Source organism: Mycteria americana (assembly GCF_035582795.1).
Source record: "Mycteria americana isolate JAX WOST 10 ecotype Jacksonville Zoo and Gardens chromosome Z unlocalized genomic scaffold, USCA_MyAme_1.0 Scaffold_18, whole genome shotgun sequence".
Taxonomy (NCBI): Eukaryota; Metazoa; Chordata; class Aves; order Ciconiiformes; family Ciconiidae; genus Mycteria; species Mycteria americana.
The window spans coordinates 11,260,828-11,287,159 of record NW_027445436.1 but is presented as its reverse complement, the minus strand read 5'-3'; the positions used below and the strand labels follow the sequence as shown (position 1 = coordinate 11,287,159).

General features: G+C 42.0%; 1 protein-coding gene across 4 annotated transcripts in view; it reads right to left on the bottom strand.

Annotated features, from left to right (window-relative positions):
• Positions 1-26,332, bottom strand: part of SETBP1 (SET binding protein 1) — a 279,898-nt gene that overhangs the window by 10,180 nt on the left and 243,386 nt on the right. For all 4 annotated transcript variants that reach the window (XM_075488907.1, XM_075488908.1, XM_075488909.1 and 1 more), the window contains one exon: positions 1,686-1,853. In XM_075488907.1, coding sequence (XP_075345022.1) covers positions 1,686-1,853 — 168 coding nt within the window. The remainder of the gene's footprint in view (positions 1-1,685; positions 1,854-26,332) is intronic.

The window sequence follows — 26,332 nt, the reverse complement described above, 5'->3', positions numbered from 1 at the left end:
AGCGTTACACATTTAAAATAAGGCACATGGAGGCCCGGTGTTTCTCCCCTCCCTGGGGTACACGGATGCAGTGAGGCTCCGTCTCACAGACAGAGACAAATTGAAACGGCTGCAGGCCATGCTGGGAAGTCATGGAGGATTGATATGATGCTGGAAATAGCTTCTGAGGCAAAGAGAGAAATCCCTACCAAAAATATACATTTCCAAGGGCAACTTAAAGCAGGCTGGAGGACCCACTCCAGCACAGCGGTGTTGAATGAGGAGGTGAGCCCAGGTAGGTCAGACCCCTTGGAAGTTCTCCATCGCTCCCCTAACTTTATTCTGGATGGCTTTGTTATGTCTGCAGCACTAAAGATCCTTCTTACGGCCTGTCATTCTCCATCCTTTCGGAGTTGCCCGAGGCCACTTGCAAGAACATGGCACAGAGAAGACTGTTTGCTCAACAGCTGGGCTCAGTTTGTCAACATGGTTTGAATGGAGGAATTTTCAAAGAGCTCCCTATAAATTACAGGAAACCCATAGCACTGTCCTGTTTTCCCATTAACACAGTTTCTTTCAGTTTTCAACTAAATTATTTCAACATCTGGGCTACAGATAAACCAACAATTTAATTAGACTTCTGAAAATGGAAAAAATGAACTATGCAGTCAAGCATATACTTTCATCTTGAAACTGATCATAAAATATTTGTGTGCTTTCATTCTCCACTTTAAAAATCTGTCCTTAGTTTATATATAGGAAAGTATTAAAGACTAAACAGAGAATCCTGATTTTTTAATATAAAAATTTTATCTTTATAGAGCTACTTTACAGCATGGATCACTTGTTTTCACTATTTATTCAGGAAATGAGAGGAAAATCAAAACGAGTGCACTGAAACAGCACTTCGATTGCATAATTAAATATGTAATCATTCTATAACTCAGTAATACAAATACATTTTTTGTGAATGTGGAATCAAAGGTTTGACAAGACTATGAAACTCCTAATGGCTGCATGTAGGATAATGTACTGTGGGTTCCCCATTCACTGGAAATTAAGACACAATGCAAAATTAACTTCTCTATCCATGCCCAAGAAAAGGCATGATGATGCCTGAATGACTTGGCTCAATTTCTGACTGTATAAAGCTATCACCTTTCTGATCTGATTCAAAATAGAAGCACAAAATATAAGTTCATTGAAAAACATGCTATTCTGACTTATTTATTCTGATATATTTTAAATTACTGTTCATTGCCAATTTCACATTTGCAAGACAGAATATTATGCTAAAATCACTGAAGTATGCAGAAAGATATCTCAGCTGCTCCTTAGCTATTCACTGTGTATTTGGCATGTTCGTGCTACAGGGATGGGAACATTCAAATAAATGAACAACGGGGCTGAGAAAGGAACCCAAGAGTCTTGCTTCAGAGTCCCCTGCTAGACCATACAGGCTGGTGCTACTTGTGTTGTTATTATTGCACAAGTAGTGGTATGTGAATAAAATAGATTTGATATGCCAAGATATGATCATGATAAGAAAGTGTTAGAAAAATTACAGCCTGATTAACACATTAGATATGCACATTTGCAGCTACTTCTCCAATCAGGAAGAGCAGTACAAGCACATATTGTTCAGTGCAGTGCCAGAAGGAAGAAGATGGGGAAGATATAGAGGGGATGGAGGGAAACAACATTACCTGCTTCAGATGTTGCTGATGATGAAGGTAAGAGAGATAATACTGGAGTCGGCATTGCAACACTGTCAACAGCTGCTGGTTTCCTTCTGGTCATCATGTTACAGGCAGAACTTTCCATTTTACTATGAAGTGAAGTCTGGTCTGTTTTTAAGTGGGGACCTGCAATTCCTGGGGAAGAAAACAAAATTTGGATGAATATTGATAAAACAACCTGTCTGGGGAATATCTGCAAAAGAGTAGTCAGTTGCTGTCCTTGCTACCCCAATATATTTCCACATTTTCCTGTGTATGTGCCTGTAATATGGTCTTGATACTAGCAAGGATCATGATTGGTTGTTGGTTTTTTTTTTATAATTTTGCTTCAGGGATGTACCATCACTGATCTCTATAAACAATGGTAAACCAACATAATAATTCCACATTACTACTTTTTATTCTCCAAGCAAAACCACACTCTGATATATGTATAAAGACAGACATGCTTCATATCTGTATTTAGTGGGATTGTCTATTTGTCATTCTCTGGCTAGTGTATTCTCCACACTCACACACTTCTCTTCTATAATGACTTGACTCAGTGGGTATTTCATCTGAGTAAGGAGCAGGCATCAGAAACAGCCTCAGTATGTAATTCCCTGTCTAAAGTACATTACACTTATACTTATTTTTTAGGAATCCCCTTCCCAATGAAAATTTACCTTGCAACTTATTAAAGAGGTGGGAGTTTAAAAAAAAGAGCAATTTGTCATACATTTTTCTACCTAGGGATTACAATGCAGAAGAAATGAGTGGTAGAAATATACCAAAGAGGTCAAATATTCCAGAAAAATAAAACTTATGCACTCAGGGCTGGTAGATTCCTCCCTTAATGTTTCTCAAACTCTCTTGTGATCTGAACCCATTTTGTTTGCTTGTAAATGTGTCAAATTTAAACTGCTGGGATTGAAATTTTACATATTAGATATCTGCCTAATACACCTGAATGTGTATCCACCGATTTATATGTAATATTTCTGTGAGTTCATGTGTGTGTATACATATTACATATATGTATAAGTATATTAATTTACCAAGCGGAAAGGCAGCTAAAATGCCTGGGTTTTTTCCCATTTTAGAAAACTCCTAGCAGTTGCTGCTTTGTAAAAATCCAGTAGCCTCGCTCTCATGAGACCGGAGCAAAAGTCTGCTAGGGTGAGGACTTTGTGTTGTTTCTTTGCCAATTTATGAAAACCTCTCCCAGTCTCTATGATGCTGGGCTTCAACGTATCCAGGACAGTCATTCATTTTTCAAAGGTAATGCTTCATAAATTCCTTCTCTTTTCAAATATCAACCTGCACATGGGCCTCAGATAAAATGCATCAGATTTTGGCAATTAAATTACATGAAAATTCAAAAATCGCAGAGCAGCTGAGATTGGAAGGCTCCTCTTGAGATCACTTAGTTCACCCCACCCTGCTCAAGCAGGGTCAGCTAGAGCAGGTTGCCCTGGACTATGTCTGGTCAGGTTTTGAATATCTCCAAGGAGGGAGACTCCACAACCTCTCTGGGTGACCTGTTCAAGTGCTCAGTCATCCTCACAGTAAAAATATGTTTTGTGATGTTCAGACATAACCTTCTGTGTTTCATTTTGTCACTGAGCACCACTGAGAAGAGTCTAGCTCCATCTTCTTTACTCTTCCCCATTAGACATTTGTACACATGGATAAGATCCCCTTAAGCATTCTCTTCTCCAGGCTGAACAGTCCCAGCTGTCTCAGCCTTTCCTCATAGGAGAGATGCTCCAGACCCTCAATCATCTTTGTGGCCTTTCGTTGGACTCTCTCCCATATGTCCATGTCTGTGACGGTGTGCTTCCCCCGCCCTCGACCTTTATCTCCTGCAACCCTGGTTAGGTGATAACCACCAGTGGTGATTGTAAATGGATGCATCTGGTCACCATCGGCTCAAAGTGGATTCAGGAGACAGATAACAACACAATAACCTAAGGGTTGGGCTATTAGCCCAACAATAGCCTGTGTTGGGCTATTGTGTTGTGCCTAGGGCTATTGTGTTGTGCACCCACCCAAGAAACTAAAACCTGTGGTCGGCATGCAAATATGACTATGAGTCAATCATCTTATCCCCCATAAATAGTGAGCAGCCCAAGAGCCCTTTGAGCTCTCCTGCACGGCAGCGGGCTGCACGCCAGGATCTCCCCTTGAGCAGGGACGCCTCTCAAGGTTACTCCTCGAGGTTGAGAGATTCCTTGCCGCAACAGATCCTCGGTAAGTGACTAATAGCATGCTAAACTTTGAAATCTTAGCTAAGTGATATAAAGGATTGATTGCGCATATATATAATCCTTTAGATATAAACCGTTGACCAAGTCTGGGACTAGGACTGGATCTAGCCGCACCTAGACTCCTCTCTGAGAAGGAGTTTAGAAAGCAAGGGGATCCTTTTCCAAACCTCATGACTCAACGGGAGGGTCTCCCTGACAGTTTTGTCTGACCCTGTCCTCTATGCAGTAAATAATCGAGTGCACCTCGCCATTGAATCTTGTTAAAACACTGTCGCATTGAACTTTGTTAACTCCCTATTCTGTATCAATAAACTATATTTTTACTTTTCTCTAACGAGTGAAGTGCACGCTCACTCCATCCGCGACAATGTCTCTATTGTACTGAGGAGCCCGGAAGTGGACACAGTACTCCAGGTGTGGCCTCACCAGTGCTGAATAAATGGGAAAGATCACCTCCCTATCTGCTGGCAACGCTTCTCCTAATGCAGCCCAGGAAGCTGTTGGCCTTCTTTGCTGCAAGGGCACATTGCTGGATCATGGTCAACTTGGTGCCCACCAGGACCTTTTCTGCCAAGCTGCTTTCCAGCTGGTCAGCCCCCAACAGGTACTGGTGCATGGGGTTATTCCTCCCCAGGTGCAGGACTTTGTACTTGTCATTACTGAACTTCATGAGGTTCCTGTCAGCCCATTTCTCCAGCCTGTCAAGGTCCCTCTGGATGACAGCATGACCCTCTGGCATATCAACCACTCCTCCCAGTTTTGTATCTTCTCCAAATTTGCTGAAGGTGCGCTCTACCCCATCACCCAGGTCATTAATTAACATGTTAAATAGTTTTGGCCCCAATATCGACACCTTGGGTACACCACTAGTGACTGGCCTCTAGCTGGACTTTGTGCCACTTATCACAACCCTTTGAGCCCGGCAATTCAGCCAGTTTTCAGTCCATCTCAGCATACATTTATCTAGTCTGTATTTCATCAGTTTGTCTATAAGGAGGTTATAGGAGACAGTGTTAAAAGTCTTGCTGAAGTCGAGATAAACATCAGGTTGATCAGGCATGATTTTCCCTTCATAAATCTATGCTGACTACTCCCGATCACCTTCTTGTCCTTCATATGTTTGGAAATGCTTTCCAGGATTATTTGTTCCATCACCTTCCCAGGGATTAAGATGAGGCTGGCCAGCCTATTGCTCCCTGGGTCTTCTTGCCCTTATTGGACTGACATTTGCTCTCTTCTAGTCCTCAGGATCCTCTCCCAATCACCACGACCTTTCAAAAATAATCAAGAGTGGCCTCATAATGACATCAGCCAGCTCCCTCAGCACTTTTGGGTCCATCCTGTCAAGTCCCATAGACTTATGTATGTTCAGTTTGTTTAACTGTTCCCTAACCAGATCCTCCTCCACCAAGAGTAAGTTTCCTTTCCTCACCAGTCTCAGGGGCCTGGTATTCCTGAAGGCCAGTCTTACCAGTAAAGATCAAGGCAAAGAAGACAATGAGTACCTCAGTCTTTTGCTGGTCTTTTGCCACCAGGGTCCCTGCTCCATTCAGCAGTGGACCCACATTTTCCCTAGGCTTCTTTTTGATTCTTATGTACCTGTAGAAACATTTCTTGTTGCCCTTCTGCCCTTGCTAGATTCAACTCCAGATAGGCTTTGGCTTCCTAAGCCCATCCCTGCATGCTTGGACATTGTCTCTATAGTTCTCCAGGTCACCTATTCCTGCTTCCACCTCTTTTTTGTTTCCTTTTTATGTCTGACATTACTCAGGAGCTCCTTGGTCATTCATGCAAGTCTCCTGCCACCTTTGTTTGATTTGATTTGCCACTCAGATTTGGTTTGGTATGTCTCCACAATTTCCCTGATCCAAGCCCCAGGCCAGCAGCAAACCTCCCTGGACAGCAGGTCAGGTCAGCAGATGGGGGCCTTTGTCCCTTGCAGCAGTGAGCCCCCACTGCTATCCCTGGATAGCACCTGGTAGTTCCTCAAAGAGTTCCCACAAGTACCCTGATACCTTTCCCAGAAGATCAAGAAGATCTCGAAGCAGAGCCAGAAACTGCTGCACAAACTTCTACGTCTGTTGGCTGCACTCAGCCTCTCCAGATACCAACCAACATTTCCTTGTATTTGCAGCTTGGAGCTGCTATGAACAGTCCCTACCTTTGTCCCTTGCACATGAAATGTGAAAAATCAGGAGACCTATGGGTTGTCTCAGAAACTGTGGAAGAGATCTCCAGAAGATTCAGGCACAGAAGAACTGCACTGGTGAGAGGAGTTTGAAAGACAGGGCTACAGAGTGGGCCAGTCAGAGATAGGAGTCCTGATGGACCTGTGACCTGATATCAGCCTGGGACTTAACAGAGGAGAACGGGTCTGAGTGCAGAAATAGTCAGGAGTGAGACAGAATTACACGTCATGGCTTGGTGGAGATATGCAGAGGAGTTTCTGCCTATTAGACCACACATCCTTCCAGAGCCTCAAATCAAGTATTAAGCATCTCAAATTGTATCCATTCAACTGCAATCTCTCTCTGCTCAGCTTCTCTATTGCAAATGAGAACAATAATATACCCCTCATCTCAAGAGCAGTGCTGCAAAAATAAAATTATCAACATTCATGAAACATTCATCTATTCATACCAAGGCTTAGAAATGTGGAATAAATGAGACATGATGTCACACACTGAATAGCAAGAGGAAAATCCAGCTACCAAATAGTTGTTTGTTAGGTGAGCGCTATACATTGAATAAAGCAGTGTCCCACAGAATAACTGGGATATTTGACCAGGTAATTACGCCTATGGGATCACAGCACTATGGAAATGTGCATATGCAAAACTGAGGTTTCACCACTCCATAGTGCTTGAGTTTGAGCCTTAACATCATTTATTCATTAATGTAGTTTGTGCACAAGAAATGTGCACATGTGGGTGTATGTATGCATATATGCATGTGCATATGGTACATAATAATGCTAACAACCTCATAAATTCAACATCTGGTTCTAATTAAACTGAAGGGCCTATATAAAGAGCTGTATGAAAACATGCAGCTGTAACCTGTTGACCTCTATTGATAAAAAAAAAGTCTCTGTGAAGCTGTGCTTCAACATATCAAGGGACAGTCATTCATTTTTTCAAAGGTAATCCCTCACAAACCACTTATCCTCTCAAATCTCTACCTGCACACAGTGTTTGCATTAGGGACCTTGATTTATGGATTCCCACTCCTTGGATGGAGAGGCCGACTTCCTGTTGCCGTGGTTACTTGGATCTTGGTTCAAGGTTAAACTACTCCCAAATCAAAATCAGTGGCAGGCACAGCATCTAACAGCCAGGTTATTGACTACCCTAGGATGCTTAAAGGTCAAAGACCAAAGTGCTGCTTACTGCCTTTGGGGTGAGTCAATATTTTCAATATTTTTATTCTGTTTCTTCTGAAGAAGTAGTTGCTGCTCAATTACCACCTATCTGGCTTTATCAAGGTCATACAAATCATTGAGGAAAATCCTCCCCCTACAGAAGAGATACGAATGTAATGAATTACTTCAAAGTCTACATGGCCCAACTGCAGCTCATCGCCGGTGAATCATGGGTTCAGCCATCTGTCTTTTGTTTTAGGCACTTGGTTTCTTCAGCCTATATCACTCACCTCACTGAAATTCTCATCTAAATTGAGGAACAGGAGTAATTTATGGATCTGGAGCAGCCAATAATGAAGAACCATCAGGTTTCTTTCACAGATACCAAAATGCAAACAGAGACTCAGAGGCACTGTTGGAAACCCACGGAGGTGCAGCGATTTGCTCGCAAGGCTGTGATTCACGCTGCAGTAGTGGGAGGCCTATCCCTTGAGTGGATGGACCTGCTGGCACGGTATCATCACCTTTCATTAGACTATTTCTTCTCATTTAGGGTGCTCTGTTCAGAAGGCCTTACATAAGAGAAACTCCCAGTTCAACACATCTTTGAATCAGGTGAAAATAAATCATCTGCAACACCATCACAGGGGGCTCAGAGTTTAAAATTCACACACACATCCATGATTCCAGTGTATTTTATCCTTTGTCGCTACTCCAGAAAGAGAACAAGATGATGTACATGGGTGGCCCAATTCAGACTTTATTTACCACCTGTCTGTTGATCTTTGTGCATTTCCTCCAAATTAGAGCCCGCTTCATACCATGAAAGACCCATACCTTAACTTTCCTGAGTCCTACTGATAGCACAGACAACACTGTGTGCACATGCAAGTGAGCAACGGCTGGCAAAGCAGGGAGGAAATCAATCATTATTTGTTTAATGAGAAAGGGCAAAGGGAAAGGACAGATTCAAAAGCAAGGGCAGACATGAAGGAGATTATCAAGAACCTAAAACAATGATGGCATGATTATGAATAAATAATCATAATGATCATAAGTAAAAGGGTGAATCAGGAGAAGCACTATTCTAGTTCAGGGCTGTGACAGGTACGCACCCCCCCCCCCCCCCCCCCCCCCGATAAAGATCGGGGCTTTTGGCATGGCGATCACCGGCTTTTCGTGCCTCATTTTCGCGCCTTTTGTGCTCTGCCGTGCCCCCTGGCACGTACACACCTCGGCAGGGGGAGCAGGAGAGGGGCGGGACCCCCAGACAGGGTCCACAGCCAGTGAGGTGCCATGGCTCAGAGAAGCTTCTAGATCATGACCAATTATGACCACAGCTCAGATCAGACCCAGGGTATAAATGGGGCGCCGCCGGAGATCCCCTTTGAGTGTGGTCTTCTCGGAGCAGTGGGCCTGTGTTTGGGACCTCTCCTCTCGGGTTGGGATGCCACCTGAGGAAACTTCCCGGGACTGAGTGCCCTCACCTCCTTTGGTGAGTGATTTCTTCTGGATATATCCTTGAGTGAGCCCTCCCCCTCCCCCGGGTGAGCGATTATATCTTCTGGGTACCCACAAGAGAGCGAGAGAGTTTCCCACTTTGTGAGTGAGCGTGTGTGCGCACTTTGGATCATCATTCTTGTGTGTATTGCCGTGTAGTAATAATACCCCGACTGACACCTCTAACCTGTTATGTGTTAAATGTTATTAGAGTGTTGACTGATTTCGGTTTACCCCTGTTTCTCATTGGTTTCTGTTGTGTGGTTTTGGCTGTTTTGTGAAATAAAGTTGTTTGAGCTTGTCCCTCGTTTGAGTTAGTTTTAGTGTACACCGTGACAAGGGCAGACTGGCAGAAAGCCTGTGTATGAGGGAACACAATACTGATGTGAAACTGGCCTTTTTTAAAAAAGATTTATGGGTCCCCTGATACTTTGGATAAAAATCTGGCATTCTTCATTCACTGGCTAAGCAACTTATGAGCTCTGACTGATAATTAATACATTAATTTTAAAGGCCTAGTCATTATTGTTGTTTTTATTAAGTACTTACGTTGCAAGTAATGTGGTCTAGCTCCATGTGGTGCTAGGCTCTGTACAAACGGATTAATTAACTATCCTTGCTTTACTGTTAAATCATGCTCACTCTGCTTATTGCATTAATCTGTTTTCTCTCATCTTGTACTTATATGGAAAGGTTCTTGGACAATATCCACCTTTTCTTCTTTAATCTGTGTACAGAATCTAGCACAACGTGCACCCAAGCTGCAACTCTTAAGTGCCAGTTCAAAAGAGATAATAAATGTTAATTTGCCATTGGAAAACAGAGAAAATCAGCTGATAAAAATTGATCTCAGTGAAGCTTCTGCTAGGGAAGATTTTTCTTTAGAGAGTTCATGGCATTGGATTTCATACTCCCCACAGATTTCTGGAAATCCACAGCTGTACTTAAATTATTTATGCATCTGACCATTGTTATCAGAAAACTCTTACAGATGATTTTTCTCCCAGTGTCTTTGCACAATGTAGCTACGCAATGCAGCTGTACAGGAATGCACATCTAAACATTGTTAGTCATAGTATTTGCATTTTGATAACTCCTCCATTTTGAATAAAGAACCAGCCTTGTATCTGGGTGAATCTTTTCTTAAGGCTGATTTTAAATAAATCAGTCAAAAGTTTGGCATTGCATCGTATTCCAGAAGGGAGAACTGAATTACTATGTGATAAATGTAGTTAAGGAAAGTAATTATTCTTAAAGTTATTATTACCTGTCTAACTTACGGAATTAATTTCCCTGGCTTCTATTTGATGTGTATTATCATTTAAAAATAACTGTACTTTCAATGCACAGCACTGCTTTATGGCTTTAGGTCCTTTTATCTTCCTCCCTTTTCTACCACCACATTAGAAACTTCAAATTCCACCTCTTCTATGAGGGATTTTCTATTCTGCAGGATGTGTCCCCCTGAATAAAACCAAGTTCCTGCAGAGTAAAAAAAACCCTACTCTCATTGCCAACAGGCAAAAAATTAAGACACGGAGACTGCTTTATTTCATTCCAGCTATTTTCCTACTTTTTTAAAAAATCAGGATAGCTTTAGAGAAGGAAAGAGGGAGACCGAGAAAGCCATTATTAGATAGATCTTCTGATCTTTATCTGCAGTAGCACAGTCAGAAGAGCTAATGCTATGATGATAGCTTTGAAATCTCTTAGGAATTGGATAAAGAGAAGCAATAGTGATGAACTCCCAGCTAATAAACAGAGTGCTTATTTCTGCAGAATGATCAATTTCCAGATGTCCTGAGGCTTGTCTGATACAGTTGATTTACTCATTCTCCCTCACTTCACTAATAAAGCTCAAGTCCAACATCAGATTACAGAAGAGCCAGATTTCTTAAAGGGGCAGGAGGAGGGCTGGCATCATGGCACGCAAATCCTGGGAGACATACTAATCTCTTCTGCCTCCTCCTATAATCACCAAGCTGTTTTAAACAGCTGTCTTCCTCTGCTGAAATCATACACTTTATCCGCTTTGGGTTAGTACAGTAATACAGACAATTAATTTGTTATCTTGTTAGTGGAAATTTAATGCAATGATCTAAAAGAACTCTTGCATATTGTGATAAACTTTAGTGCCTCCAGGGTGCTTCTCTTCCATAGGACTCATTTTGCATCCCATCCACTATGTAAATGAGATGTGGAAATAGTTTAGTTCCCCTAATGTATCTGTACACTGATGGATTGCACAAAGTCAGCACTACTGAAACTAATGAGGTTAAATGCATCTTGCCATTCCTTTCTACTTGGGTGAATCTCTGTGCCTGAGTTCAAGAAACGCGGTGCAAGTCTTCCTCTTCACCTCTTTATGAAGATAATTGTGTTTCCTGACAGGGAGCATAGTGGCAACTGCTGCATACCTGAAGCCTTGCAAGGCATTACTTAAGCAAGCAGAGCAGCTGCTGTTGCTATATACAGCTGTGGGGTTGTCTATAGAGGCTTCAGATCATCTTCCACTTCTGGGAGGTAGGTCCCAGGACTGCGTGGAGCTGCAGGATGCAGGAATCTGCAGCCTACAATGACATGCAGTGTTTGAAAACAACATAGCTGTTAGCGTTATCCATGCAAGAACTAAACCCAAGGAGGAAAGGGTAAGGAAGCATTATTTTGCTCATCAGGATGAGTCTCAAATTCCCATTGCCCCTCCAGCTAAGATGATGATCAGCTGCAATTTGATTCAAAAGGCCAATCTTCCACCTGTTTCAAGCTTATATTTGCAGTGAATTAGACTTCCTAGGAGATGGAGTCTTGAGCCTTGCCTTTTGGTTTTGTTCAGAATTGCTTTTTCCTGTACTGCTACATGAATCCTCCATCTCATTCCCTTCCCTCCTCCTCTGCACATTGCCAGCGTTAAAATGGAGGGAACCTGAGTCAGGAGACTGAGGAATAAAGGATGTGCAGCCTTGGTCATGGGAGATGAAGTGATGTGTGTCTGGAAGTTCAGTCCTTCATGTACTCAAAGATGAAAATGGATTTAATGGAGCTGGTGGAAGCAGTTCATATTCCAGGACAGTACAGGACAATAACCCAAGGAGGCTGTAAGTGTGCTCATACCCAGTCTCCTCTAGACCACTGCATGCCCTTCCCAGGTCCCACAGCCCTTCAGAGTGGGACTGGAATTTGAAAATGTCATGGAAGAAACCACCAAATTCTGTCATGCCTGGAAGTGATGAGCACGTGAAATGAGGATTTCCAGTAGAACTTGGATCAAAGTAAAAGAACGTGTTAGTTATATGCAAGTGACAGCAATCAATAAATTTAATGAGAGAAACCTGAGGGTTTTTCAGGGCTAATTCAGAGTCAAAGTCCCAGGCCTTGTGAACACAGATTTAAGCTAAAGGGGCTTACTGATGGGTTCAGAGTCAAAGGCTCTTCCTGCCCAGAGCCTGAAACTTTTAGTTGAGCAGAAAGTTACAGTTTACAGTTGTTGGAGACTGACAGAATCAAGAGAGACAGACAGAGACCGATGGTGTTGGAGAAATGAAATTCGCCGTGAAATATCTCGGTGAATTAATCATTTAATACATGGTGATGAAGAACTAAATTCTCTTGCAGAGGGGGAAGGAGAAAAAAAAATCTTTGAAAGAAGTGAAATGAAAAAGAAGTGTCTGAGGGAGGATGGTTAGGTGGAAGAGCAAGCTAAAGGGCTCTTTTTTTAAGGCATAAAAAGCCATTAGGTACGCTATGGGGCAGAAATAAAGACCTGCAGCTAGGAGCAAGGAACTACCTAGAGATGAGTAGTCACACTGAGATGAGCTGTCATAGTGGATGAGGATATGCTCACTGGGGAGGAAGGAAATGGAAGATAGGATTTCTTTCTCAAGAACACAGCTGAGGAAAGACAGATGGGGAAATTTCAGTCTGTAAGTAATGAGAAAAGTCAAGGTTGGTGTTTTGAGTTGTTTTTCTTAACAACAGGGATGATAATTTTTTAAATGTGGCAGATAGAGCTGATATCCCCTAGGCAAATGGAGTTGGGAGCAGTTTGTATTTATCACAGATTAAATGGGACGCTGACAGCTTTGGTAGGAGAGTGCTGGCATGAAGCAAGGGCAGAAGAGTCAAGTTGCTAGTAGGGGAAGGACAAATGAGGCACAAGGGCTGGACTCATTTTTCAGGCACATCTAGTGTACAAAAAGTGATGAAATCTAAGAGAAGTTAGCAAAATAATTAGCAAAAATCTTGCTGAACAAGTTTGACTAAGACCTCCACAGAAAAAACAGCGCAATATTCCTCTAGAAATGGTAAGGCTTCATTCTCCCTGTGTATGCATTCAGCAAAAGACAATATCTATATGATGCACAAATTCAGCTGATATTTTTTTCTTTCTAACTGAAATGTTATATTTGCATTACACCAGTTTAAGTAGTCCTGTGGTGATGTCTGTGTTAGAAAAGTAAACAGTACCAGGGATGTTGCTCAAACGCAGCTGTCCATACTGTTGCACAAAAGGAAAACAGAAGAACCAGGTGGGCACCTCCACCATCTAACTTAGTCCAGTAATATCTGAACTGCTCCCCAGAGGGGTCCACACATTTCTACTCACTATGGCCGCAAGCGAAGGCAGCTATGCCATGGTGGTAGGCACTTGGGGACAGGTGGGATAAGGATGGGTTGAAAGTCACAGAGCTGATAAGAGCATCCAAGAGTGCTGACTTCCAAGTTAGCGTTCTCCCTACTGGGCAGCCTAGTAATTTCATTTTTCTTCTTTATCTGTAATAAGCTATGCCCTAGTTCATACAATGAGAAATACTCTGAGTATGACATGCATTTGAAGTAAAATCTCAGCACTTAATAGAAGTCCCCATATACCCTGCAATCTAGGAGACTGTAATGGAGGAGTTTTTATTTTTAGAAGGTTTCGTGCTGGCTTTGTTTTAATATTTGAGTCTATTCATCCCACTTTAATGCTGATTTATCACTAAAATGAGTGCTTGCTTTATGAGCAGAGATGAAACACTAGAAGATGAAAAATAATGCACACTGGGAGTGCATATATCGTTCTTCTCTCTCCTTTTCTGTATTTCAGATCAATAGATATGGGCTATTTTTTTACCTTTCATTCTGAAAACCACAGTAATTGACTGCAATATGAAAACTGACATCTATTTAAACAGATGCATAGGTAAGATCATAAGCGTTATTGCCAATTAACCTCAGCAACAAAGAAGTTTAATAGTTAGCTAGTATATAGGACTTTAATTGTTGCCCTATTCTAATGGCATTCCGAAAACAACTAAAATTTTTGAAAATTATCAAATAGAGTACAATGTTTGACTTTATTTTAACAGCTCAGGGTTACTGTGAATGGAGAAAAAAGAGATAGATCTAGAATTCAGGATTTTTCCTGAAGTTCACCCTTTCCCTTGTATCCTATTAAAAACCTCAGTGATATGCCATTTCTCTGATATGAACTTTAGTGTAAAATCTTTGGATTTTATGTATTTTTCAAAGGAAAATTCTGAAGGAAATACTTTATTGAGAGTGGTTTTCATTAAAATTCTTGTTGGAGACTGCTTCCTATAATGGTGTAAGAAGGATGGCAGAGAGACCACATGTAATAAGGTCAGAGACTGCCTCTGGAGTATAGACACAAGAAGGGATATGACTGATGAAGAAGAGCTTAAAGAGGTGAAAAGTGCAAAGTGGAATGAAATAGGGAAATAGATGGAAATAGGAGACAAAGAATAGATTGGAAAGAAGCCAGAGGAGGGAAATCACTTATTACAGACATGTGTGAAAAGCAGGTTGACAAGAACCAGAATAAAGAACATACTGGGAAAACCCTAAATGCTCTTAACAGCTGACATTTGGAGTTACACTATCAATTTGAATGCTGCACATCTATGCCTGAGCCACTCTAAATTTCCAGAGTGCTTTTCTGAACAGCTTTGGTGCAAGCCTGTCTTCAGTTTTCACATTTACTGGAGCCAAAACAGGATGTTTTAGGTTTTTCAACCAATGAACTTCTCTCCCCTTAGCCTTATATGCTTATTTTAGCAGACAAAAGCCTAGCACCAGGCAGACAAAATACGAAAAGGTGTATCAGGATAGGAATATGTTCTCTTTAAGCATCCACTCTGAGAGCGTCATGATGGAGCAAAGATGATACAAGCAGAGCTTTTCTTTAATTATGATTGCTTTCCTGGGGTGGCAGAATTTTATTATCCAAAAGGAAAGATTTAACAGTGGCTGAATCTGCTGAAATTCTGACCCTGACTGAGATTTTGGTCAGGTCATCAAACTATGGAAAAAACAATGAACTTCAGTAAACTGCCAAGCACAGGCTCTCCAACCTTTATGCTTGAAATTAAGATGATACTTTATTTGCTCAGCACTCCATGTCCCAGTATAGATTTACCTAAGGATAGGTCCCAGTTTCAGATAATTGTTTGCAAAAGCTGGCTTTGGAAGTTTTGCAGAAAAACTTCTTGGGAGGAAGAAGTCTAAAGGGATTTTATTTAGCAGTTTGGGTGTGAAAAGGCACTCAGGCCTTGTTTTCTACTGGAACAACTGCCTAGTAAAATAGCTCAATCAAATTCAATATTTTGAATTTTATCTTTGAAAACAAATCTAAGGATTTGTACTTACACCCTCCTGATGGTGTTTTATTAAATAACTAAGGGAATAGGGGGTTCATCTCATCTAACTTTAGGTGGCTGCAACCTGGGTGTCTACATGAGAGCTATGTCTAAGCTGCCATGACAGGCAACAGAGATCAAATTAATATAGTCAGAAGAGTGGAGTGGGTCTTTCATCTGAAAAAGTGGGGTCTACTTTAGTCCAAGATTAATTACTTTCCAGGCTTCATTGGCTAAACTTTCACTGACTATAATGAAAGCTGAGAAATGTAACTCATATAGCAATCTTATAGTGTAGACACCCAGATTTGGGCGAGAGGATCCATCTTCCCCCTGAAGCTCTGTGGCCAAATCACAATCTCTCAGGTTTAAATTCCTCCTACTCAAATGGAGAGGCTCAAATGTGGATGGTGCATCCCTGGGCCAGGAGTCTAAGCTCTATACAGGCAACTGGTTGCATTTGAAATGCCCTGAGGTATTTGAAACATCTGAGGGAGGCTGGCAGATATGATAAAGGGCTTCAGGCAAGACCTCTGCCCTTCTGCAAGAGCAGCTGGAGGCCAGGCAGGATATCCTAGGCATCTCAAATGACAGTTGACAACTACGTGTGGGCAAATGAATTGAGCCCTGAGCCTTCATTTTCGCTTGTCCCAAAGCCTCTTGTGGGTAGGGAAATATCTCATCATTGTAAATATCCCCTTGTCACCAATGAAGGAGCAGCACAAACATGCCCTGTCAACTCTTCCCTGAATGGGAAACAAAACGGCTGCAATGCAAGGCATCAAAGTATACATGCAGTAAATTTAAAACTGTGGAAATTTCCCATGATCAAAGGATGGATTTGTTACCCAGGAAGAAAATTAGAAATATTTTTTCTGTACCATGACAAGGGTCTTAGGAAGTGAGCAGATTTTTTTTCTTCCAGTAAACAGAGCATAAAAAAATAAAAAAAATCCAACAACCCAGCAATTTAAAATTGCAGGTGAGAGAAAAACACAGGAACTTACAGGACACAGCTCTGTAATTGCTAGTATGTACAGAAGGAATCAATGAAATAAATATAGCCTATGCAATAGATACAAGAACAAGCCACCCCAAGTGCATAATTTGCTTCATCTGTGTTTGAAGCTAACTCAAAGCAAAGAGGGCAAAATGTCTCAGAATGATTAGACAACTAACTAAGCTTAACATTTCTTCTCCCCTCTTGTTTATCCATTCTTCATTGTTCATTTAGTGATGGGAAAAGGCTTTGGAAGCAAAACAGTCATGATGGCTTACACACATGTATCACTTAAATCCAGCTCAACCTCTCAAAAAAGCCTCTAAAGGCAGCCTAAGTTATGGTTAGGTCTTAAGCTGGGTTTCTCCACAGGAATTTTTCTCCTCTCCACAAACATAAGAGCTGTTTCATCTAGAGATGTGACTCCTCAGAGATGGGGAAAAAAACCCCACAAAATGCCAGAGACACATGAATAAAATATCTTCACTGATGAAGATTAATTGTTTCAATGAAATAAAAAAATGTTTAGCAACTGCTGGGCATTTCCAGGGCTTGCTGTGCTATTTCTGTATAGCTGTGTGGCTGTTTCTCATGCCAGGAGTTAAAAAAAGTCTTCTGTTTTTTTAAATGATCTGGAACCACTTGGCATGTGACTTCTGACATGTTTAGTACAGTCTTACAAAAACATCATGAAAATTTATCAGCCTAGGCTCCAAATCTACTTGCCTGCCTTGTATCATCAGTCATCATGCTAATGAAAATACTAATGACATTTCAATTGCGTTTCAAGAGAAATGAGCTGTTTCAACCGAACAGGAATTAGAAAAAAAAATTAAATTTTTGCACAAGGAGTATATCACTCTCCTTTTTTATTATTATTAATTAGATGAAGTGTTTGGCTTCAATGAAGGCTGGGGTCCCACTGTACAAGTCACAGTAGACATAAAAAGTGAGAAAAGGGCCTTATCACTAAACAGAGAAAGGCAACAAAAGAGGTAAGAACAAGAAATGGAATGGGAAACAGAAACACTCAATGTTTTCAAGTCACTCAATGAAGTCTAAGCAAAGTTATTTTAGGATTTTAGATGATCAACAGAGAGAAGACGACATCTCCAGAGGTCAACTCACTCCACCTGGGCTAGATGCGTATATTTGGGTATGATTAACTGCCCCTGCAGTTACCCACATTGGCTAGCTCAGACCCAGACATCAAACTTTCAGAAGTCAAAGTATGGCCATATGAATCGCAGGCAAAGCATCTCCCCACCACCTCACAGCAAGTCAGCAAGAAATGCAGTTTCGGTCTCCTGTTTCCCAACCCAATTCCCTATCACAGCCACCATCTCAGGGTCATTGCTAGGATGGGTGCAAGCAGTGCATCTCCTCTGGAGCACAGGGGCTGCAGAAACAGGTGGTTCAGCTCCCCAGGTGGCACCACATAGCCTGGCCTTGCATTGTCAGGAAGGAGTTGGACAGAGGCCCCCCAGCAGATGAAGGTGTCAGTAGGTGGTGCTGATGACCAAGGGGTGCAAGCCCTGGTTTCACTGCACCAGTGCACCTTGATCATGTGCAGTACCTGTTCCCTCCTGCAGCTCACATTTTCCCTGGAGATCATACACATTCATCACATCATCTTCACAGACTGGCAATTTCTAGTGCAAGTTTTGCCTGTTACGTTTCTCAATTGCTGTCTTTACCTTAACCCACAAGATTTTTCACCTTATTTTCTCCCCCGTCCTGTTGAAGAGCAGGAGTGAGAGAGCAGCTGGGTGGGTGTCTGGCAGCTGACCAAGGTCAACCCACCACAGTAGGGGACAGGGAGGGGGTGCCCTTAGGGGGTCTTGTGATGGATGCACATGGGTGCCACAGTCTTACAAAGAAGCAGCTGTGGCAAGAAGTGGAGACTGGTGTGGGACAGCAAGGAGGGGCACTTGCTCCCAGGCATGGTTCCTGCTGTGTGGCTTGGGAAAGCACCAGCACTAAAGTAGCTACCTGCACCAGTGTGTGAGCAGACTTGACAACCCAGGGGATGCTTGCCAGGTCTAATCCTAAACCAAACACTTTACATTTTGGAAATTTTGGAAACTTTTGAACAAAAAGATGAAGGGGGCAATGCAATGCCTTTCCTAAAAAAAAAAAAAAAAAAAAAGAAAAATGAAAAAGTGACCCTGGAAAGTCACAACAGTTCCCATGTTCCAATCTGCTCTGCCACGAAACCAGAACAAATAGGCTGCAGCACAGTTTTAAGAGTTGATTATAAAACACCCCATCAGAACATAAACATCCCACATCCGACAAAGTAATCTCTGTGGATCTCAGTGGGCCTGACCTGCTGCTGCCCTCTTCCTTGTATAGTCATGAATACAAATGCAAGGTGAATGCTGGCTGCCTTCTGATCTGCTGACATTTTACACCTGTGTTACTGATGTCAACAACTGCATGAGGGAGCAGAGAATCAAACTCAGGATAACCACTTGCAAAAAACAGAAGAGCAAGCTGAAGGCATGTTTCCAAGGAGTTTAGGTATTTCAGATCTGAAGCTTACATGGCTAAGTCCATCCCTTCTGCACTCCTACATTTACTTAGGGAAAAGCCTTGTACTTTATGTTGGACTATAATTCATCGTTTGAACAGACACTGCCCTATCTCAACAGGAGAGTTGTTCTCCATTCCTGCCATCTCACTTTGTGAGTACTAAATCAGTGCAGAGAAATACCTCCCCAACAAAACTATTCAGAAACCTTTGGAGATCAAAGCCCACAACTTTTGTCTCCTGTATGCAATGGGAGAAAAATTATGACTTGTGTCTCATTCTGTTCAAATGGTCCTTTCTCTTTTTAAGCAAACAAATAAACAGCAAATGCCCTATTCCCACCTAGCATTAGTGCAATGTTATGTTTGAGGCCTTAAAAGTGTAAAAGTCAAACCATTCAAAATGGTGGGTCCTGTAGCAAATGTAACATGGTCCCAAGGGTACCTATGTAGTGTATGGTATTGCTGCACATGGTATTAACTTTTATGCCTTCATCTATATATGCAGTGTGGCTCATTTATAGTTGCTCTGGGAACCACTATGTTTACATAAATTTTAATTTCCTGTCTTTTTTTTGTTCTCTTTATCATCTTTTAAAACAAAATTTTCCTTGTGAATTTTAGTGCTCAACCAATTATCCACAGATGGAGGCACAGGAGAATTGACATCCTCTGATTTTTCCATGTGGCCCTGGCAATATGCCTCCACTTTGCTTTGGACCCATTAGAAACTGCGGAGCTCCAGCAGTGGCACTGTATTTATACCAGACCAGGCCTGTTCCCACAGGTCGTGGAGATTTTGGGCCATTGTCTCCTGGGATCTGGCCAAAACCTTCCTGCTGAGTTGACATGGGACATATTTACTATATCATAACTCATTTTCCTGTTTTTGTTTTCCTTTTAAATGCACGCAGCTTGTGAATTGAATGAATCTGGTGGTTGACTTCATATAACCACACTTGAGTTATATGCCTTCAGATTTTGGTGCGAAAGCCCTTTGCCAGCTGCTCTGATAACTAAAACAAGGTTTTACAGCTGCCTGAAATACATCTTTTGTTCAAGCTTGCAAAACTAGTGCCTCGCTCAGCAGAGATCTGACGGTACCTTGTTACAAAACGCTCAGCAGAGATCTGACGGTACCTTGTTACAAAACATTACTATGAAAGATTGAAACCTTAGAGATGCCAGTTGCACAGAAAAAAAAATCAATGATGGTCCTGCTACAGATTAATGCAGTGATCTTCATGAACTGTTAATTAAAATTCAGTGTTGACAGGACCAAGCCTTACTACTATTTTTTAGGGAAACAAAGAATAACAGATAAAGCCAAATTATAATAGGTCAGTGCAGCAAATCCAAGAAAAATATGGCAGTTCTTGGCAGCTGTGACAGGAATCCTTCCTCTTCTTGAATAATAAAGGCTTTTGCTAATTTTAACCAGAGCCAAATCTGAAAAACCTGCAGTCGCATGTGACTCAGAGAGCCCCAAGAGAACGGGAGGTGGGGGGGAGATATGTGTGTGTGTGTATGTCTGTGTGTATAATCTAACAGTGCCCAGAGCTTTTGAGATCCTGGACCACTTCAATCACATAGGCCAGATTCATTAAAAACCCTGGCTACATTCCAGCAGTTAAAATTGAAGCAGCATATTTATTGCATTTTGCTCAAATAAATCTGAAAACGTGTGAATCATATTCCTTGGAGAGATGGGGAGAAGAAGTAAACAGTCTCGGGCTCACACTTAGAAGAGGGGTATGACGAAGAACAAAGATGCAGGAGGGTCATCGTCACAGGGTGCTGCAGGATGCTTCTCGAGTCAGAGGGTTTGGGAGGCTGAGGGCTCAGCCGCCATTTTCTCCACTGCTGCTATTCCGGCCTCAAATCGTCTGTCTAGTTTTCTCTATTTTATTTATACCTGTGCACACACACACGTGCACGTATATTTTTAAGAGCTTCTTAGCTTATACAACTCCACTCTGTGGTTCTCTGTGGTTTTCCAGATGCTGTTCATGATGCTGGCACCTCACCCCAATTACAGCTGCATTCAGCTGGGATTCAATTACAGCCTGTCTTGCAAAGGCAGATTGGTTTTTCAAAGATAACATATTTTGGGGAGGGATTTTATTTTTTTTTCCTCCCCAAAAGTAATTTTTATTAAGAAAGGAGAGGCATGACTTGCAGCTTGATCTTGCCAGGTGCTGAATGCCTCCAGACAGGTCCTTAGCATCCTCGATATTGTTTTACTTCAGCACTTTTTACAGAGCACACAGCACCCTGCAGGGTTCAATTCTGCGAGATTAAAGTGCTGGCAGAGCAGGCTCCAAGCCTGCTGCTCCTGCAGGGAAACTATCAGAAATGGTATGTTGATAACCAGTTTTCTCACAACTGATTTTGCAAACAGTAATCAGCTTAAAATTAGCAAACCTTTTCATTGATTTTTTTTTGACAGATTTTTTTGGGAAAGGAGGGTAGATAGGTGTTGCAAAAACAGGAGGTGATTGAATAGTCCTCCAAGGCTTTCTCTGCACTCTGGACCTTCTTCTTCCTCGGGCAATGTGTAGCTCTGCCCAAGGTGATGCTGTGCAGAGAGGAGTCCCATGGCTTGGCTGGGTGGGATACAGGCAGCGTGGGAGGTGAAGGGGGGATCGACGCCGATGCCCAGCAGCTCGATGTGGCTGCACTACGGGCAGGGTGGGAGAGAAAGGACAGGTTTGCAGGGCTGCGACGGACTCTGAGAGACTGGTGTTGGGATTAAGAGCAGGTTCCGTGAGTGCAAGGGCTGGAGGGATGACAGGTTTTGAGCTTCCAGTCCTTGTTTTCACTTAACCACATTTTCCTATTCAATTATTGGTTGCACTAATGAATGCAAATTAACAATGTTATTGCTTCCTTCCAGCTTTGGATAGTGCTCAAAGAGGCTGAACACAGTACTAGGACTTGGAACACAGACACCGCCGCTTCTAAAGCATCTTGAGAAATCAAACAGAGCGAAGTCATACATCACCTATTCCTGATATTAGGCAACAAAATAAGCATCCTGACTTTTGGGGATGCCAATTGCCCATGGTGTCTGGTGAAATCCTCGGGAGCAGCCGATAGCAGGGACCTTGGCAACCCAGGTGATAAAACGTGGAGTTTTGGTGACTGATAATGTACAGCCACTTTGGCAAGTGCTGGTCTACACTCTCCTGCCTCAGTTTCCCCTATCTGTAATAGGAGCAGAACACTTCTTATCTCAGCTATGGGGCTGGCAAAAATAGTGAGTAATATGAAAGTGAAAAACAATTGCTTGTAAAGAAGAAACAGTGCTTATTAAATGAAAGCATGCTGATGCTGTTTGCTCTTATTGAATCAAACAGGGAGACAATAATAGCCTTATTTATTACTTGTGTACAGCTCTAACTTTCCTCAGTCCTTCTATATGTGATTTATTTGCATGCCATTAAATCCAACTGCCCTTTTCAGAGACTTACTGAAGTCTGTTAGTTGTAGGGGAAGCAGCTTTAGCACAAAGAAAGAGAATGGATCTAGGAAATACAACTGCATGGCTTTGATGGAGGAATTTCTTCAAATTAATAAAGACCAAATAGGTAAGGCAGGCAGAGCAGCAAGGAGACCAGTGCAGGCATGGTGCAGCAGCAGAGAGCCTCAGTATGTGTCCTCCTTGTGCCACTGAAGGGCTGATGGAGCACTGCGCTTTTACAGGTCTCTCACTGCCTGTTTGACGTATTTAGCTGCAGTGGGAAAAGTTGCAGAGGCCATGAAGAAACCATGCTGCATTAAAAAGATGCAAGAATGACTTGCAGCTGAGAGCAGCTCAGCACAGCTTCTCCAAACCCACCCGGGGAGTCCCTTCTGCTGATGGGTCCCATGGCCCTGGGCACGGGTAGCGAGATGAGAGATGGAGCTGGGTTTTGCTTTGCAAAACTTCACTGCTTGGAGTTCAGTTTTGAGAAACAGCATCCAGTGGTGGTAAAGATTGACTCCTGTTTAATCTGAATCCTAGAGTTTAATAATAGCTTTGCATGTGTCTCGTAGTGCCTTTTGCTTGAGCAGTGCAAAACATTTTTATATATATTAACAAATGCGGCTACCCAGAACCCCCGGAGGAGAAAAACATGATCCCTATTTCTAGTGAGTGAAACTAAGCAATCCCATTGATTTTGTATCATGATTTCTCTTGAGTTTTAGTGGGGAGGCACGCACTGTATCTAAAGGCAGACTTTCTGTATTATACCAGTAGTATCTGTATGGGCATTTGAGATAAAGACAGAGTGTTTAATTCCCCAAATAATCTTTCCTTTTCTAATTAGTGAATCTGAAGACACAAAGAGTAATTGAAGGTCCATTCAATTGGTCCTAGGGGAGCATCGCCATCATAACAGGGGGATGCTGACATGAGATGGTAGCACAGGGACCAGGGAATAAATGAGGGATTTGATCCACAGAGAAGGACAACACTGCAGACCTTCAGCATCCCTGACGTTCATTCTATGTAGTGCAAGGAACAGCCATTAATAATTATTTTAATGATGTGATCCTCAAGTACACTAAATAAAATATAGCACAAAGGAGGAAAAGGGAAGATATTTACTCTTCCTGTACTAAGCACCTAGAGCCTGTACCTCTCCGTTGCCTGTATCTGTATATCTCTACCTGCATATTGCTGATTACCTATCAGACTGCTAAAAGTGTCTTGGTTGTTGCATGGTTTTTGACATCAGAACATCTACCTTGTCAGTTTTGCTTTGTAAAAATAATATTAACAAAAAAAACCCCAACCCAAAACATAGGGCCTAAGTCCCTGCTTGTGTTGACAGGGAGGAATTTAGGGTAGGTAGGGAAATGTTGTCTAAATATTGGCCCATCTGACTTCTGGAATGTGTTTAATAAAGACATTTTTCATGATGGCACAGTCCAGTGTCCACTAAAGCCTTGACTGGATTTCTATTGACTGCAGTGTGCTTTGGATTGGGCATGAATAAAATAAAATAAAATGAAATAAAATAAAATTGGGCAATGAACGAAATAAAATAAAATAAACATCTACTTTGTCAGCTTGATGCATGTATATTTAGTTGAAAGGTTTCCACTAAATGGAGGGAGACTCATGAAGCTAAATCTCCAGGCATTGACATCAAAGATTTGGCTAGAGAAACATATTTATTAAGGCTAAGCAGGACTTTAGTGAATGCAGTTTAAAAATAAAAGCATGGGTCTTGAAATGCAGTGCCAGCTCTCTGCTAATTCCCTCCTCCCTCATCACATCCTTTCCTTTAAGGAAAAACAAAAGCTCGCAGACCACTTGTGTGGCATGTTATTTGCTGCTTGCGAATAGAAACAGGCATGTTACAGGCCTCTGAAAAATGCAGTTCGTAACTGTAAGACCAACCGACCCTCAACTGCGGTGGCACTTTGTGGCCCCCACATGCAAACAATCATCTATTGATTCCCAAGGCCTCCAGCTTCAAACCCACTCTTGTTTTCAAGAGGCTTCCAGTTGCAGGCAAGACACTGTCCTTGCTAATTCTCCCTGCCTGGAGGCTGCTCAGTATTTTTGCTGCTCACTTGAAGTGTTATCAAAATAACGACGGCTTGCAAAGCAGAATTATTGAATGTTAGTTTTTCACTGTTTTGGAGTAGAGGCAATGAACTCATAGTTGTACAAATGGGCTTTTATTACCGCCCTCTTTGCACGTCTGCCAGAAAGAATATTGAGGAATATGATATGGGGAATATACAGCACCAGGAGGAGGGATGGAGTAGATCAGCCACCACTGCAATGTTTCCCAGGGCAAATTTCAGTGAATCAAAGGCCATTGAGGAAAGCTGCTTAAGCCTCTGTGTTCTCTATAAGCACATTACTATATGTACGCCACAAACAAATCTGTTTTATGGACTGGGGAAGACAGGGAGGGATCCTACAGAATGAGACTCGAAAAGGAAATGCTCTCAAACCGTATCTCAGATCTTTATCACGACAGCAACAATTTGCATTTCCATTGCCCTCTTCATTTTGAAGTTGCAAATGCTCACACCACTTTGGTATACCACCAAAGCGTGGGTGTGAGGTACACAACAGTTGTGCAGCACACACAACACTGTTATGCCAGCAGTTCAGGACAGGCTGAGATCATAATATGTTGGCTTGGAGAAGGTGGCTTAGGTTGTGATGGGCAGGGATAAAGCTGGTGACTGCGCTCCCTCCCGGCCAAGGCAGCAACTCATCTAGTCCAAACAGAAAGGATTTGTGGTTTTGCTGGTACATTTAGGTAGATTAATATCAACTAACTGAAAGTGCCTGAACATTAGATAGGTACAGTCAGAGCTTGTGACTCAGGGTTTGGAGACGTGTATCTCAGGATGGAGATTCCAGTGACTCCTCTCCATAGACTGTAATTACTGACCTATCCACTTGTCATTAGCCTCTCTCATCCCAAAGGAAGCAGTCCTTAATCTCTACTACTGAATGAGACCTTGATGGAAAATGGTGCATTACTCCTAGTGTGAGTCATTGTGGCAACCTAGAGCATTGACTTGGCACGGACTCTGGGGAAAATGAAGGATGTACTGAATCTCTAACAATTCAAGTCACAACCCTCACTCCCTCGTGGTGTTTTTTCCAGGTAATTATGGGGCTTCACTTTACTAAGCATGTGATAAATTAAACACACAGGGGAAAAAAAAAAGAACCTGGGTTTGAGTAGAAGAGTTAATAGGTGAGCACTGAAGGAGAGCACCTCATGGGCTAGGAAATATTAATTACTGCTTAGGGACCTGAACTTCCTAACTGTTAAATATCTATCTCCCAATAGATACAATGAATGTTTTTGGTAGAAAATGGCAGCCCTTACTTTCCCCTGGAAGAGGCATCCAACAAACTTGCAAGAATGACAAATAACACAGTCTAAAGCAGAGGAGCTGTGGCTACATACAAAGAAAGAACCACAAGAGAATTTGCTTGTTTGTTTGACTGAATGTTACTGTATTAAAAACAACTGGACAAAGATTGCAAGGGAAGTCTGGGTGGTAATTTGAGCATCCTATTCAGACCAGCATGCAGATAGACCATGGAAAGAGAGAAGCCACACAAACAAATACTGCCAGCTACTGCAGCCTTAACATCTTGTAATTTTATTGCACATTTTTCTTAAAAGTGGAAACTTCTCGAAATGAGTGATGAGTGCATGTCAGATGTCTTTAAAAAAACCAAAAAGAGTTACTTGTGATGGGGATGAGAAAAAACACTTAACTGCACCCTGGAAATACATGAAATAACAAGTTGAATACAATGGAAACCGCCTTTTTCATATTTGTAAATATTGAAAAAAATT